Genomic DNA, 16,010 nt, shown 5'->3' with positions numbered 1-16,010 from the left:
ACTCAGTGTATTTTTCTTTTCTTTCCCAGCAGCTCAAGCTCCAGTGATGACTGAAAAAGAACTAAACCAGCTAAAGAGGGCCAGTTATTCCAGCGTAGATCAGCCATCCTGGATGGAACTTGCCAAAAAGAAGTCTCAAGCCTGGAGTGACATGCCCCAGATTATAAAATAGGTTGACTCATAGCTGATTTAAAAAAAATTTTTTTTCACTGCTTTGACAAGTTAATAACCCACTTAATGGAACTGCTAGTTAAGTTATGGCACAGGATCTATGAAAACTGAGAGTGATTTTATCATCAAGTTAGAAGTGGGGTAAATGTGCAGTAAAAGGGAGGTCAATGAAATGACTGTAATCTTGGGCCAGAGTTTACCAAAATCTTTGAAGTGATAAATACTTGGAATGACACACCTGGGAAGTCATCCAGATACCATTTCTTATGGGCCAATAGGAACAAGTGTGTTTGTTTTTGTTTTTTTTAAACTTAAATTTCTTTTGTAATATAGACTCTGCTGCTTGAGGGAAGAGCAGGCTGTCTCAAGTGAAATGTGTGCTAGGAAATTAGACTTCTTTGCAAGACTGGAATAGAAATGGTTTCCTGAATATCATGAATATGCCTTTCCTTCTGAGGACCAGCCTTTGGATATCCCCTGATCAGAGGGTCACATGTGCTCTTGTCCATGTTTATGACCAAGATTGACATTGACTTTGGAACCGAGCAGAAGATGTGAACTAATTTATTTCACATTGAAATAATAGCAGAGAGGGAGAGAGAGAAAAAGAGAGACACACAGAGAGAGAGAGAGAGACAGAGAGACAGAAACAATGAGGCAGAAAGACAGAGAGACAGATAGAGACAAACAGAGGGAGACACCCAGAAAATGTCCTCGATTTGGAAACTATAAATAAGAAAATTTTTAAAGATGTTTTCCACCTGATGTGAGTGTCCTTAATCATTGCAGGACTAAAAAACAATCCATTTAATGAAGCAATGAAACAGCCTCTGTTAAATAGTAAATGTTCTGGTTTTCAGTAGTGTCTGGGCTAATTATAAATACAGGTCCATTTAATGTATAAAACAGATGCTTTTTTTTTTTTTTTGGAGGGGCAGAAACAATCAGGAAAATAACCTAGTCAGTTTAAATTAACATATTGAAAAGATGTTTTTTCTGTGAGAGAGAGAGAATATTAGCTATATTCTAATTCATCATTATGCACAAACATTTCTACCAAAACCCAGGTCATAAATACAATACCCAGAATGAGCTATGGCTATTTCTACTTCATTTGGATAACAGAGTACATCATGAGCCAAGGAAAGAGAGGACAAATAGCATTAGTCTCAGAATTGTGTCCATGTATTATAATCTATATGTATATATGTATTTTTTCAAGGTACATTTCCAAAGCCTTTTCTTTGAACAGGACAATCTCTGCAGCCAGCTAGGGACACCCTGCCATTGGGATCAGAGCAATCTCTTCATGTATTACAGTTTGAATTTATTTGTACCCTAAGGCTGTCTATCTTTATTGTATTTGAATCTTCATGAATAATTCTTTTTCCCCCAGCCCCTGAGATTACAAAGTAAAATTAAGCTGGTCTGCCTTAAATAAGCTCAAAATAAGAAATACCTGATACTATAATGAGGTGTGACTCTTGTGGGAATGCTACTTAAATGATTATGCAAAGCTTTAAGATACACACTTTTCTTTTTCATCTGAGAAAACCATTGTCCATTAACACTTGCATCGTGGTTCCTCCTATTAGCAGAACAGAATGTAAAAGGTAGAACATGACCTATTTTGAGCTTGCTAATAATCTCTGCATCTCAGTACTGGACTTCATTCTCCCTGTTGTCTAAATCCTTTCCTGAGCCTGAATTGGGAGGTTAGGGAAAGTGCATTAACCCTTCAGGATATTAAAAGAATTAAATGCGTGCTGGTATCTAAAACCTTTTCCTTTTAGTTAATATACCAGGCTAGGTTTAGACAAAAGTCACTATGGCTTTATGGCCCCTGCCATTATAGCTTGAAATATAAATGGTTGCAAGATACATAGTGAGATGGCAGTGTTATATAGTTGAAAGAGACCAGAATATGGAGTCAGAGGACCTGCATTCATATCATTCATGGTTTTGCTTCTTTTACTACCTCTAGATCTTAGAAAAGTCATTTACCCTGGGACTGTTTTATAATCTATAAATTAGAGAGTTAATTAGAGGTTCACTAAGGTCCTTTTCAGCTTCAAAACCCCTTCTACTTACTTATGAGCAGCCTAGGATCCTGCCTAGTATTTGAAAAGGGTAGTACCTAATTGTCCAACATATGAATGACACAAAACTGGCAGATAACAAGAAACTGGAAGGCACAGTTCGTACATTAGATGTCAGAACTGAGTTTTGAGTTTTAACAGGTTGGAACAGTTAGTAAACCAAAGATCACCCATAAGATAAAATGTAACAGAGGCAAGGATAAAGTTCAATACTTGGGTTAAAGAAATCAGTTGAAGAAGTTCAACATGAGGGGGAATATGGGTAGAAAGCAGCAGTTTATTTGAAAAGAAAAAAAAAAAAAAACAAACCCTGGGAATCGAGTTAACTGAGTGCCTGAAATGCCTATTTTACATCAAAGCTGCATCAAGGTCCTCACCCATTGGCTAGGATGATACCCCACTGACCATGAGGGTCATGAGAAAAATCAAGTGCTTAATAATGTTTGCTTAGGCCTGTCTTGCCTATTTTGGGACTTCTTAAAAACATTTAGTAGTGTATAGAGCACTGACTTAAGATTCCTGAGTATCTAGAATACTGCATGTGGTTTTAATTATCCTACCTATTCTCACCTTTGAAATGTTGTCCCTTGTGTACAATACTCATTGATTCAAATACCTAATACCATGAAATTGGGCTCCAGTTGCTATCCAGTTACAGTCACATCTGAATCATTGCTAGGTGGGTTCACCTTCTTATGCATGTCTTAGCCAAGTGTGAATGCTGTATTTGGTTTTTCTTTACCTTGGTTTGTTTATTATCAGGAGAGGATACTATATGCAGTATTATATTGAGGCAGTACAGATCTTTCTCAAAATACCAATGCATTCTCTGTGACATCAAGTAAATGTCTATCACTTCTAATTTACATCTGCAATTCTTGCCAGCATGGGCCATGGCTCCTTTTTCAAATGATTACATCAATGAAAATGGAAATTGGAGTAACTTTAAACTATTCTTTCCCTCTCTCCCTACCCACTTTCACTAGCACTTGAATTTTGGAAAAAGTAGCTAGTATTGAGCCAGGCTCTTCCTGTATTTCTCCTTAGCCATTGCTGCATGGTGACCATCAGTGCTTTTACTGATGGTCTCATATTGAGAAAGCTGTGGTAGGTAACCCTACTTCATGAAGGGAGCTGAGTAATCAGGATGATTGTAAAGTATTTTGTAAATATGTTATGCTTTCAGAAAGAGGAAGTCTTACTGATCTAGATTATGGGAAACTCTCAACTGAGGCAAGGTTTTAAAGGGTCATATTCAAAAGATGGAAGGAGAGCACATATCCAAGAATGAATATGAAAGTGTCATAGGCCTGCCTGCAATGAGTATCCAGAACTTTTTTGTGAACTGGGGCTATCAAAAATGCTAAGGGCTAACAAAAAGGGCTTTAGAAAAATGTGTAACAAAGCCTTAACAAAAACAAATGTTGAAAACTACCTTTTCATGTATTTGAAAAATAAACTATTGTTTGAAATTTTTTAAAAAGAAAAATGCATAAGTTGGAAAAAAAGTAAAGAAGAAATGAGAGATAGGTCAATGATCTAAGCTAAATAGAAAGTTTAAAACAGATGAAGCAAAAAAACCACAATTAAACCTCTGCTTCTTTCTTCTCTGTTAAGAAGTTGTTGTTATTTCTGACGCTTCATGAACCCACTTGGGGTTTTTTTTTGACAATAATATTGAAGTGGTTTGCCATTTCCTTCTCCAGCTCATTTAAAAATGAAGAAATGGAGGTAAACAGGGTAAAGTGATTTACCCAGAATCACACAATTAATATCTGAAGTAGGGTTTGAACTCAGTAAGGTGGTCCTGACTTTAGACTCAGCACTCTTGTCATTTGCACTACCTAGCTGCCCTCTTTCAAGAAGAATGATTCTCAAGCTAGAGAATGGAGGGGGAGGAAAAGGGGAGTTGAAGAAAATCTAGATGAATGAACAGATCATAAGAGAAGTTTGAATTGCATGAGTTTAAGTCATCAATCCAAATCAATTGCATTTCAAAATACCAACCAAGTTTGAATAGATTACAACAGTAGACTAAAACAGATAACAGATAACAGAGAGCTAGAGACTGGCAAACTTCCTGGTTTTCAAAAGGGTAAAGATTTACTGTAGATAAATGCATTTGATGTCTGTTCATGGCAATAGCTAGCATTTACATAACACTTGAAGGTTTACAAAGCATTCTGCAAATATTTGGTGCTCATAACTATCCCACAAGTTAGTTATTATTATCTTCATGTTACAATCCAGGAAAATGTGACTTGCACAGGATCACACAACTATTAAGTGTCTGAAGTTGAAGTGGAAATCAAGTTTTCCTAACTCCAGATCTAGCACTCTATTCATTTTGCCACCTAAAAATGGAAGCAGTAAAACACCAAGACTCAGTGGGTTTTTCATTAACAATTTATGTCTAACCTCTTTTTGTTATCAATTAATCAGCAAACATTGCATTAAGTAGCAGTGTATTCAAGGAACTGTATTGGTGATACAAAGACAAAAATGAAAGCCTCTTTGCCCTCAAGCTTACATTCTTGCTAGGGTTAATACACAGATAAAACTGAGAATGGTCAACTAGGTGACTCAATAGATAGAAGACAGCCCTGGAATTGGGGGTACCTGAATTCAAAACCAGTCACAAACACTAACTGTGTGTCTTTGGGCAAATCACTTCATCCTTTTTACCTGTTTCCTCATCTGTAAAGTGAGCTGGAGAAGCAAATGGCAAACCACCCTTAGTGTCTTTGCCAAGAAAATCCTAAATGGGGTTGTGAAGAGTTGATCACAACTAAAACTATTAAACAATCACAAAAGAACAGGGAAATGTCATAGATATGATGTGGACTTAAGCAAATCATTATAAAGTGAGCTTGGAAAAGAGAGTTAAATGCTTTCTAAACTAGTTGAACAACAAGATTCAAAGGGTGTTAATTAGTACATTGCCCAGTGTCAGCCTGGAATAGGGGCATTAATGAAGAACTTGTAGAAGCTAGTGAAGTGGGATCTAGTGAGTTCAAGATTTTTTTTTCCATGATGTAGCCTACATAGAGCCATTTTTGTGGGCACATGTTTCAGCTTCGTTGATTAAAGCTAGAAGAGCTGGTTAATATGTTCAATGACATGATTATCATCCAAAAAGATATTGCAAAAACACTAGGCTTGAAAAAAATACTGAGCTAAAGCTAATAAAATGAAATTGAATAAAGATAGACTAATTTTCTTTTACATGAACTCAAGGGGGAAAAATTTGAACAAAATGATTCATAGCCAATTGAAATAAAAATCAGGAAGATGTGGCTTAAAGTACTGCTTCTGACATATATTGGTAGACTGAGCCGGTGAAGTCATCTGATCTCCTAGTGTCCCAGGCAGATGCCCTAGATTTGTTTAGTTTCTAAAAAAAAAGGTTTTGATCTGATATTTTCTTACTGGGGAGTTTCCTGTTACAACAGAACCAAAGGTCATATTCTCTAAGGTCAAAGGGTTGAAAGCAGTTCACATGAAAATGCCAGTAGAAACATCAGCAGTGTACCATGATGTCCCACAAAGTATCCCATGCAGAGTGAGGCAGATGGTAACCTCCCTAGAGTCTGCCCTTTTGAGATGACATCTGCCCTGTTCAATTCTAGCTGCCACATTTTTGGAGAGAAACTGACAAACTGGAATCCTCATGCAATGGAGGGATACTGGAATAAAGATGGAATATAAAATGTCTGCCCTTGAGGGCAGAGAGGCTTTCACTTTGTCTCACCAGCTCCAGTTCCTTGAATACACAGCTGTTGTTTGCCCTTCTTTCTGAAGAGGACCATGACACTGGGGAGGTGATGCCATGATGTGCAAGTGAATTGGATTTAAGTGAGGGAGGGCTGTGCAAGGTCCCTTGCCTCATTTTCCCTTCCAGAATTATCTGGGGCCAGGGGCAAGATAGATCAAGATGACTGCAGATGGCTCTGTTTGAAATATGTAAGGTCTTCAACAGGTCTCAGTTTGACTGAGGCTGCACCCATTCAGTGAATAAATAAGAATGAGGGAAAGATCTCCTCATTCACCTAGGAAATCTAAATAATCTAAATAAATGAATGAATGAGTGTATGAATACACTGCTACTTAATGATGAACCAACTGAAAGAACTGAAGATGTTAAAGCTGAAAAAAAAAGATGGCATAGGAAAGTGGAGGAAAAAAGAGAATTATCTTCAAATACTTAAAAGGGCTTTCATGTTAAAGAGTTCCAATGTGTTTTAGAATAGCTCTCCTGGAGTGGAACTATGACCAATGTGGGTCAGAGGTGTTGGAAGGGAAGTGTTGGCTAATGTTAAGGAACAGTTGCTAGCAATTGGAGTTCTCAAGAAATGGGATGAGCTGCTTGGATTTGGTCTTTCTAAGCTTTGACTTTTGCAATTTTGGAGTTGTTTTTTTTTTTTTTTTTTTTTAATTCCCAATTTGCTGATTCCCTGTGCATTTTTCTTTTTTCTCTTGATTTCAAATAGCTTGTTTACCTTCCAGGTAATTACAGACTATCTTGTCTTGGTGATATTGCATGATTCAGGTCCATAGGGGTCAGCAAATTTTAACCATGAAGATTTCTACCAAGAGGGATGGAGACATCTTTTACTATGTTCTGAGAATTCTTCAAGACAGGGCATCTACTGTACACAAGTCTTCAACTAGATCTTTAAAAGAAAAAAAAGGCTCTTTTAGCAGTTAAATCACACCTTCTTACACTCCCATCCTTTGCCCTGTTTGTTGTGGTCTAACTTGGTATGTTTTTTTATAGACTTTTATTGTGCAGAAGGACTAAAGTTTATTAAAAGAGAGATAGCTAAGAAGGGATAGAATTATTGCAATAGCCTGCTGGTGGGTCTGCCTGCTACAAGTGATCCAATCCATCTTCTATTCAACCACTAAAGTGATTTTTCTAAAATGCAGGTCTAATCATATCATTTTCCTTGCTCCAGTGGCTCCCTATTGCTTCCAGGGGCACATATAAAATTCTATGTGACATTCAAAGTTCTTTATAACCTACCCCCTCCTACCTTTTTAGTCTTCTTATATTATATTCCTATTCCCAAATATATACTCTTTTTAATCCAGTAACACTGGTTTCCTGGCTATGTCACAAATGACACTCCATCTCTCTGCTCTGGGCATTTTCTTTGTCTGTCCCCCATCCCTGGAACATTCTCCCTACTCTGATCTGGCTATTGATCACCCTGAAATCCCATATAAGTCCCATATAAAATTCTCAATTCTTACTGAAAACCTTCCTTAATCCCTCTTAATTCCAATGCTTTCCCTCTTTTAATCATTTCCTGTTTATCCTGTCTATAGCTTTCTAAGTATATATTTGCTCACACGTTGTTTCTCCCATTAGATTGTAAATTCTTTGAGGGCAGACCCTATCTTTTGCCTCTTTTTATGTCCTCTGCACTTAGCACAGTGCCTGGCACATAGTAGGCGCTTAATAAATGTTTATTGATTGATATTTACTTATATTATAAATCATGACACATTTTGTGCAGACCTATTTAAAGATGCAGCAACCTTCAGTATATGGAATATTGTATTTCTATTATTAAGGAAGATAATGGGTTTAGGGTTGGAAAGGACCTTAGAAATTATCTCTTTTAACTCTTCATCTTATAGTAGAGGAAAATAAGCCATTATTGCTTAATGTTTATGGCACTTATGGTTCAGACTCATGATTTTGCTGGTATAGGGGAAGCTTCCTCTGTCAATGAAAAATTGCCTTAGATACTAAGACATTTGACTAATTGATTAGCCCAAAATCACACAGCCAGTATGTGTTCAAGGTAGGGTTTGAAATTAGATCTTTCTGAATTTGAGACCAACTCTCCACACTATACCAAAATGACTTTCAACCCAGAAAGGACTAAAAAAAAATTCAGATTTCAGAATTGAGGAAATGATCCTGTTCTCTCTTCTATATAGGTGAGTACATAGTATGCCACTTAGGTTTTCTTAAATCTTTCAGCTTAGAAACTTCAACAAAGTTTTTTGACAGTTAAAAGGCCCCTTTCCAAAGTGTATTAATGCCTCTAGACTATCCCTTTAAACATTCTTTTTAACCATTGCTCTGTATCTGACCTCAACTAGGGTCATTTTTCATAGTAAATTTAAACTCCTTTCAGTAAACATTATTTATCTTCCATACTTTACCCATTCACAGTTTGGAGTGTTTTGGTCTTTAAATTCTATCATTTCTCACACTATTTTATTATTTGATTGTAGAATTGTTATTTACAATTTCTATTTTCTCAGACCCATCTCAGTTTATTTTAATTTTTTTTCTCTTAATTATTGTACAAGATATAAAATAAAAACTGATTTTCATTGTATCTTGTCATGGAAAACTGAATTTTAGGTTGAAAAAAAATTACTTTGGAGATGCTGGAACCAAAAGACAAACCAGGAAAGCTTCTCTAAATTGCATATGGAAATATGTATGAAAATAATGTTAGTAGCAAATATATATATATATATATATATATATATATATATATATATATATATTAGCTGATATTTGCAAGAATGAAAGTTCTCTTGTACTTAGACATGTCCTTAGTCCAGAGTTCAAGGTTAAAGCCATTTGAAGTATATACTGAGGTGTGCAAAAGCCTGAACTTGTTTTTATTTCTTTTTGTGTACATATTGAAATAATGATCAGTAGTTGACACAATCAGATTCTCTAAACTTCAGGGTAAATATATTTTTGCTCATTGATGAAACTCCACAATCTGATTTTGACTATAATATAGCCCTAAACCAAAGCAAATGCTTCCTCTCAATCCTAGAACAAAAAATTTAGGCTATTTACTCTAGCTGATTTGCACAGGTAAACTCTCTGGTAGCCTGTCAAATGAAGAAGAAAAAGGGCAGGGAAAAGCCCAAATGCTGCCTAATCCCACTCCTAAATTCTAGTTAGAAATATATTGATGCAATGGAAAGAATGCTGGATTTGGAGTCAAATGGATTTATCTCAAATCCTTTATCTGACATTATCTATAATACCTGAAACAAGGCATTTCACCACTTTGGGCCTCCTGTTGTTCACTTGTAAATATAAATGAGTTGGACTAGACCACTTCTAATTGCCCTCCTGGCATTAGATCTGTCCTCCTAATGTAGATACATGAGTACGGCTGTGTGTGCACACCTGTGAAAGCAATTCAATGTGCGTCATTTTGTTTTCTTTTGAAAAAGCAAAGTAGAGCCAATAATCAACTATATCTCCTTAAAGTTGGTTCTCTTCTCAACTATATCCTCCCCACCTTGTACAGGTATTTTTAGTAGATTTTTTTTAAAGCACTACTTACATTTCATTGGTGTAAGGAATTCTTAGTGGGGAAATTAATCTCTGTCAATGCAAATCAATATCCTTTCTGCAATTTACTGCTTGAGAAAGTTTCCTGACTTGGTTCCTAAGCTTAATTGTTCATATCATAGGAAGATTCAAAGGAATAATGTTAATTTTTTTGGCATCAATTTTTCATTTTTCTTTGTGAGTCTGTATAGTAGATCACTTTTTATGCTAAGGAAGCAAAAAAGAGGACATGAAAATATAATGTTTCACTGTATAAGGAAGAAGTGTAATCATCCTACAAGAGTGCCTTTGTGTTCAGTCATATTATCTTGTATCTAATTTTAAGTTACATAGTTTAGACTAAGCAGATAGAACAGTCTCCAGTTTTGAGATAACAGATTTTGATTGCTTGATTGGATATTTTCTGAGCCAGATTTTCCCAAGAATCTCTCTTGGAAACAAGATAAAGTTGAAGGAGACTTTTAACTCCTCTAATTAACTACTCAGTACTATGAAGGAGTTAGTAGTGTATCTGCTGAACTGGGAAAATTTGACTGATTGTCACAAGGGGCTAAGCTAGATATAATATGCTCATAAAATTATTGATATAGTTTTCAAAGGGATCTTAGAATCTATCTAATCCAACTTCTTCATTTGATGAAGGGAGGAAGAAATAAAGGAAATAAGAATTTTTAAGTGCCTTCTCTGTGCTAGGTACTGTGCTAAGCACTTTATAAATTTTATCTCATTTGATGAACCTCAAAATAGCCCTGAGAGGTAGGTGCTATTATTGTCCCCCATTTTACGGAAGAAGAAATTGAGGGAAACAGTGTCTAAATGATTTGCTCAGAGTTACATAACTAGTACAAGTCTGAAATCAAATTTGAACTCTGGTCTTTTTGACTTGGAGCCCAGGGCTTTCTATACTGTACTCCCAGAGGGATTTAGTGATTTGCCTGAGGTCCCACAGATAAAAAGTGACCAAGATCATATTTGAACCCAGGCCTTTTAAAAAATTATTTATTTTTCTCCAATTACATGTAAAAACAATTTTTAACATTTATTTTTAAATGAGTTCTAAGAACTTGGATCTTTCTGAATCCAAATCAAACCAGAAGTAGAAATCACATGCATGATGCAAAAGATAATTTTACACCCTCCCATGATCACCAATGCTTAGGTAAAGATAGACTTAAAAAAGCTCCTTTACACTAACAGTTTTGTTTTTTAATTGTGAAAAAATTGCATAATTGTGTCTTCTTTGTATTTTTTGTGAGCTCAGAATTTCTCACTTCGCACCTACAGTTTCTCTTGGTCTTCCAAACATTGTGGTCACAGTTGTGTTTTTGATCTGGTTCATGTGAAAATCTTGATTCTCAGTGTTCCATGAGTTGCATTTTAAGTTGTGGAGCAGCTTGTTTGATTTTTTTTTTGTAATATATCTACTGTGGTGATAGAGAAACCATGTGAGTGAATTTATAAAATTTAAGAAGAAAACAAATAATAAATTGGAGCTGTCTCCCTCCCTCCCTGTCAGCCTATGTTTGTTCATTGTTCTCCAAAAAAACCATCCCTGTTTGTGTTTGCTTAAAGGAGGGTGCAAAAATCCACTGGTGATCAAGATTCCTAACTAACCCTTTCCTTAGGCACTATACCAACACTTCTAAAACTCTGCACCATGTATCTTTGGTGTCTTCATAGTGCATATACAATTACTGTGAGAAAATTCCTATACTCACATTTCCTTCCTAAAATATGAAATGATAATGGTATCAAAAATACTGCATAATTGCAGTATTTATTTGTTACCTGTTACCTGAAAGAAGGCATTTACCACCCTGGACTAAAGTAACCCACTGTAGTGGGCTAAAGTGGATAGATGTTGGGTCTGAAGTCCAGAAGACTCATCTTCCTAAGTACAAATACTGTCTCAAGGCATTTACAAGCTGTGAGATGCTGGGCAAGTCATTTTATCCTGTTTGTTTCAGTTTTTCATCTGTAAAACATGCTGGAGAAGGAAATGGCAAATCACTCCAGTATCTCTGCCAAGAAGACCCCAAATGAGGTCATGAAGAGTAATATGCAACTAAACAACATTTGTTCTGTGAAAATGGAATCAACTCTAATTTTCTCTCAATTGCTTTGATACACATACATACATACAGACAGACACACACACACACACACACACACACACACACATACATGCACATACATTTTCCACCCTCTGAGTAGGTATTTTCTACCTCCAGATCTTTAGACCAGCAGCATGATGTATTATATTTCCTTTTTTTAAAAAAATTAATAGCTTTTTATTTTCAAAATACATGCAAAGATAGTTTTCATCATTCATCCCTGCAAAACATCCTAATCCATATTTTTCTCCCTTCCTCTCCCCCTTCCCTCTCCCCTAGACAGCAAATAATTCAATCTAGGTTAAACATGTGCAATTCTTCTAAATATATTTCCATATTTATCAAAAAATCAGATCAAAAAGGAAAAAAATAAGAAAGAAAAAAAAAGCAAACAAACAAACAACAAAAAGGGTGAAAATATGATGTTGTGATCTCCATTCAATCCCATAGTCCTTCTTTTTAGATGCAGATTGCTTTCTCTATCACAAGTCTATTGGAATTGGCCTGAATCACTTCATTTTGAAAAAAGCCAAATTTATCACAATTGATCATCACATAATCTTCTTGTTCTTGTGATATATTTCAAACTATTATAATGTAAACTCTTTGAGAGCAAAGAATTCTTTCCTTCTTTCCTTCCTTCCTTTCTTCTCCTTATTTTTTGTTCCCTTTTTCTCTTCTTCCTTCCCTTCCTTCTTCGTTTCTTCTTTTCTTTCTCTTCCTCTTTCATTCTCTTTCTTTTCTCCTTCCTTCCCTTTCTTCTTTCTTCCTCTCCTCCCTCTTCCCCCTCCCCCCCTCTCTCTTTGTCTCTCTCTCTCTCTCTCTCTGTCTCTCTCTTTCTTTCTCTCTCTCATCTTTGTATCCCCAATGCTTATCACAGCACCTGGCACACAGTACTAAATTAGTTTGGCAAAAGCTACTTTGCAAACATACACAAACTATGATCCCTCTGTTCCAAAACTTGCATTAGGATTCACACTCCCTATGAATACCCTAATGCAACACAATGGAAAGCTTCCTTTGATTAATTGAATTCTTTCATAAATCCCGAGGTAAATTAAAGATATGAATTATCTAAGCCCTTTGATTTGTATTTCCCATTTCCTGTAGGAAAAGCCTGGCTGCAGATTTATTATGCCATTTCTCAAGCAACATAATTGATTAAATGGCCCCTTTCAGTCTCAGCTGGCTGCAATGGTTATTGTTGTAAAGATGGATTTTTTCACCCCCCCACCCCCACCCCCCGTGTTTATTTGTGGCCTCTGTATATACAGCATAAAGATGTCACTGAGAATATTACTTAAATTTTAGGAGAGGAGAATATAAATAGATAATGGGCCATTTCATTCTTTTTCTATAAAGCATAGTTTCATCGTCTTGGTTAAATTGCCTCTACTTTACTTCCTGTTTAATGACAAAGTTAAACTTCTGAAGCTCACTCTCTAGCTAATTTATATTAGTGGCAGATAGTGAATTATGTTTTTAGGATGCTAAAGAGTGTGAACAGTTGAGACACAGTGTACACTATTTGGCATATGTATTTGTAAGACTGTAAAATAACCTTTTCTTCATCTCTACACTGGATTCTCTGAAAAGAACTAGCCCACAATGATTTTTACTATTGTACAGAAGAACACAATAAATATTTCGTGTACCTTGTTCACAAGTTTTATTCAGAAATGACTCTGTGGAGAGTGTTGGGTTGGGTTACCTTTCCCATTATTCCAGAATCAGATTTATGAAATGCAGATGATAATAACAAATGTTCTCAGGATGAGTTCAAGGGTTGGGGGGGGGGGGTGGACAAATGGGACAGACTCTGGGAGTCTGATGCAATGACTTCTGCTTTATAAAGCAATTGCACAAACTCATCTTCATGCTTTGACCTAGAAATAATTTCCATTTGTTCAAGGAGAGACTTGAAGTGAAGAAAGATGATAAAAGCTCCCATTTGACTATTGGAGGGAAACATTGCAGTACATCCTGTAAGCTGTTTTTTTGTAATGCTGATATCTGGGGATAGGATTAATACCTACATTTTAGGTCATGCATATTTTATCCAGTTGAAGCTGTATTGAATTATATTTCCAGGGGTCTGATTTAACCCACAACATGCACAAATCCATGTAACAATGAGCCAGGTTTCTAACAAGATATGCTTGTATTTTAATAACTCCTTCATCAAAAACAGGCCAAAAAATACACAGGGAGGCTGGAGAGAGCCAGCTGTTTACATGGAAGTGAGGAGAAAATAATTGCATTCTGCCTTGCAGGCCTGAACAGGAGGAAGCAATGTAGTGGTTAAGCTGGTCTACTTCCCAGCTGTGTACTAGTCTACCTTGGGCTCTTCCCAACCTTGTAATCACCCAACTTCAGAGGATAACAGAAAGGATAATGTGTATAACCAGAAACCCTTCCAATCAGGCTTAGCTATCCCTGCTACTATTGGGGTCCTGAGATCAATTTGTTAGCCACATGAGCTGCTTGTCTTAGGAGAGGAGCAAGGTGGGTTTTTTTTTAACCTCCTTGTTGAAGATGGTATATGACTTTCATCCTCCTGGAGTAATGAAGAAATTAAAACAGAAATAAAAGTTAAGAGAAAAATTTATTCTTTTCATCAAACAGGATATTTTTGAGGGTATTTGTTTCCAACAAAACTTACTGCTATTGATCCTCAACCTAATTGTACTCCCAATCTAATTTAAGCCTTGACAGTAAATTAAGGATAAAGAAAGGCTCTTTCTTGCCTCTGAAAAAGCAGGCTTTTTACTGTTAAAATCATCAGATGCATTTATTGTGTCTTTTTCATGTGCTATGTGCAGTTCAAAGTAATCTAGTCATTGTTTCTATCCTGTTCTGAAGACCATAATCAAAAGTTGACAGTGCTGACAAAGACAAATAGATGTATTAATGGTAAAGTAAGGAAGTCGCCAAATCCTGAACAAATATGCATTTAAAAGAAACACTGAAATGCACAAGAGGAAAATGTATTTAGCGTGGTGGGAGTGGAAAGCAAAACTGGGAGTTACATGTTTACACAGGGTGGAGTTGAAAGGTTTGGGGAAGATGATAGGATTTCAGGGGATGCATGAATGATGTCAGGAAAGGAACTTGGGCAGCTGCAAGGAGCAGAGGGTGTTCTAGGAATAAATGATACCTTGGCAAGTCCTTGAAAGCCTTCCTGTGCCTCTCTAAGCACCTAAGTTCATACTATCCAAGAGTAATGAGGGAGAAATTGAGCTAGGTAGGACAAAAGATCCAATATACTCTATTTGTAACCTTTATACATAAAACCACTTGTTGGAGATATTATATAGTACAGGGACGTGATTTGGGTAAATTTTCGGCTATATAACCTCTGAGATGTTTCCCAACTCCGAAACTCTATGATTGAGAGTCAATGAGATTGTAGACTTCAGAAAACAGGAATTTAAAAACATGCTTCTTGTTTTGAGGTAGCAGAGTCAAAGGGGAGGAGAAAAATGAGGAGATGACTATGAAATTGGCCATGGCGATCAAGTCACCCTTTCCCTATCCTACAGAGGTCAAACTGGCTAGATTTACCTATCATTGAAACCAGTCTTTGTGGGCAGAATCTTTGATCTCAAATATCAAATAAGTAAAACCCCATGCCAGCAGAATCTTTATAAGTCTGGGGCCCCAAAACACCTAAAAACAAACAAAACTAATGTTCAGACAGATCAACTCTTTTTTTACATGAAATCCTCAGTTGGCACTGAAACATTTAAAACCTTGTCTCAGCTTAAACCCTGCAGCCAATCAGATAAGAATAAGTAAATGACTTGACCTGGAAGTCATTAACCCCACACTTTAAAATCATGTCTTCTGTTTGGTTTGTTTTTTCAGCAAAATCTCATTTTCTTATTTTATATCAAATCTCCTTCATTAAAAATCTTACTTTGATACCCATATGTTCTCATAGGGCATGCCCACAAACTGCAAACTCTGAAAGATCATACTGCCTACTAAACTGGAAAGGCTTTGGATCTGGGACTGATGGCTGTGGATGCTGAGGAAGGAAGGGGAAAAAGAAGCATTTTTAACACACTATGTGTCAAGCAGAATGCTTTGAGTATACAAATTGAAAAAGCAATACAGTCCCTGCCCAAGTAGAACTCACACTCTAATTGGAGGAGACAACAAATTAAAGAAAACTGCTACAGGATAGATGGAAAGGTATATATATGTCCATAAGTTTTAGCAGGTAATGGGGTGAATAATTTAGCTGAATCATCACTTTTAGAATGCTGACTACTAAAT

The 16,010-nt window shown here is 36.2% G+C and overlaps 1 protein-coding gene across 3 annotated transcripts in view; it reads left to right on the top strand.

The window, feature by feature from the left end:
- Positions 1-7,059, top strand: part of KIAA1211L (KIAA1211 like) — a 228,764-nt gene extending 221,705 nt beyond the window's left edge. For 2 of the 3 annotated variants that reach the window (XM_031959121.1, XM_031959119.1), the window contains exon 10: positions 30-7,059. In XM_031959121.1, the coding sequence (XP_031814981.1) occupies positions 30-172 (143 nt within the window). In that variant the 3' untranslated portion in view covers positions 173-7,059. The remainder of the gene's footprint in view (positions 1-29) is intronic. The other variant, XM_031959120.1, reaches the window with a different exon arrangement.
- The last annotated feature ends 8,951 nt before the right edge of the window (positions 7,060-16,010 follow it).

The sequence above is a fragment of the Sarcophilus harrisii genome, chromosome 3, assembly GCF_902635505.1.
Source record: "Sarcophilus harrisii chromosome 3, mSarHar1.11, whole genome shotgun sequence".
Classification (NCBI taxonomy): domain Eukaryota; kingdom Metazoa; phylum Chordata; class Mammalia; order Dasyuromorphia; family Dasyuridae; genus Sarcophilus; species Sarcophilus harrisii.
The sequence above is the reverse complement of the archived record's forward strand: the minus strand, read 5'-3'. Positions and strand labels throughout refer to the sequence as shown.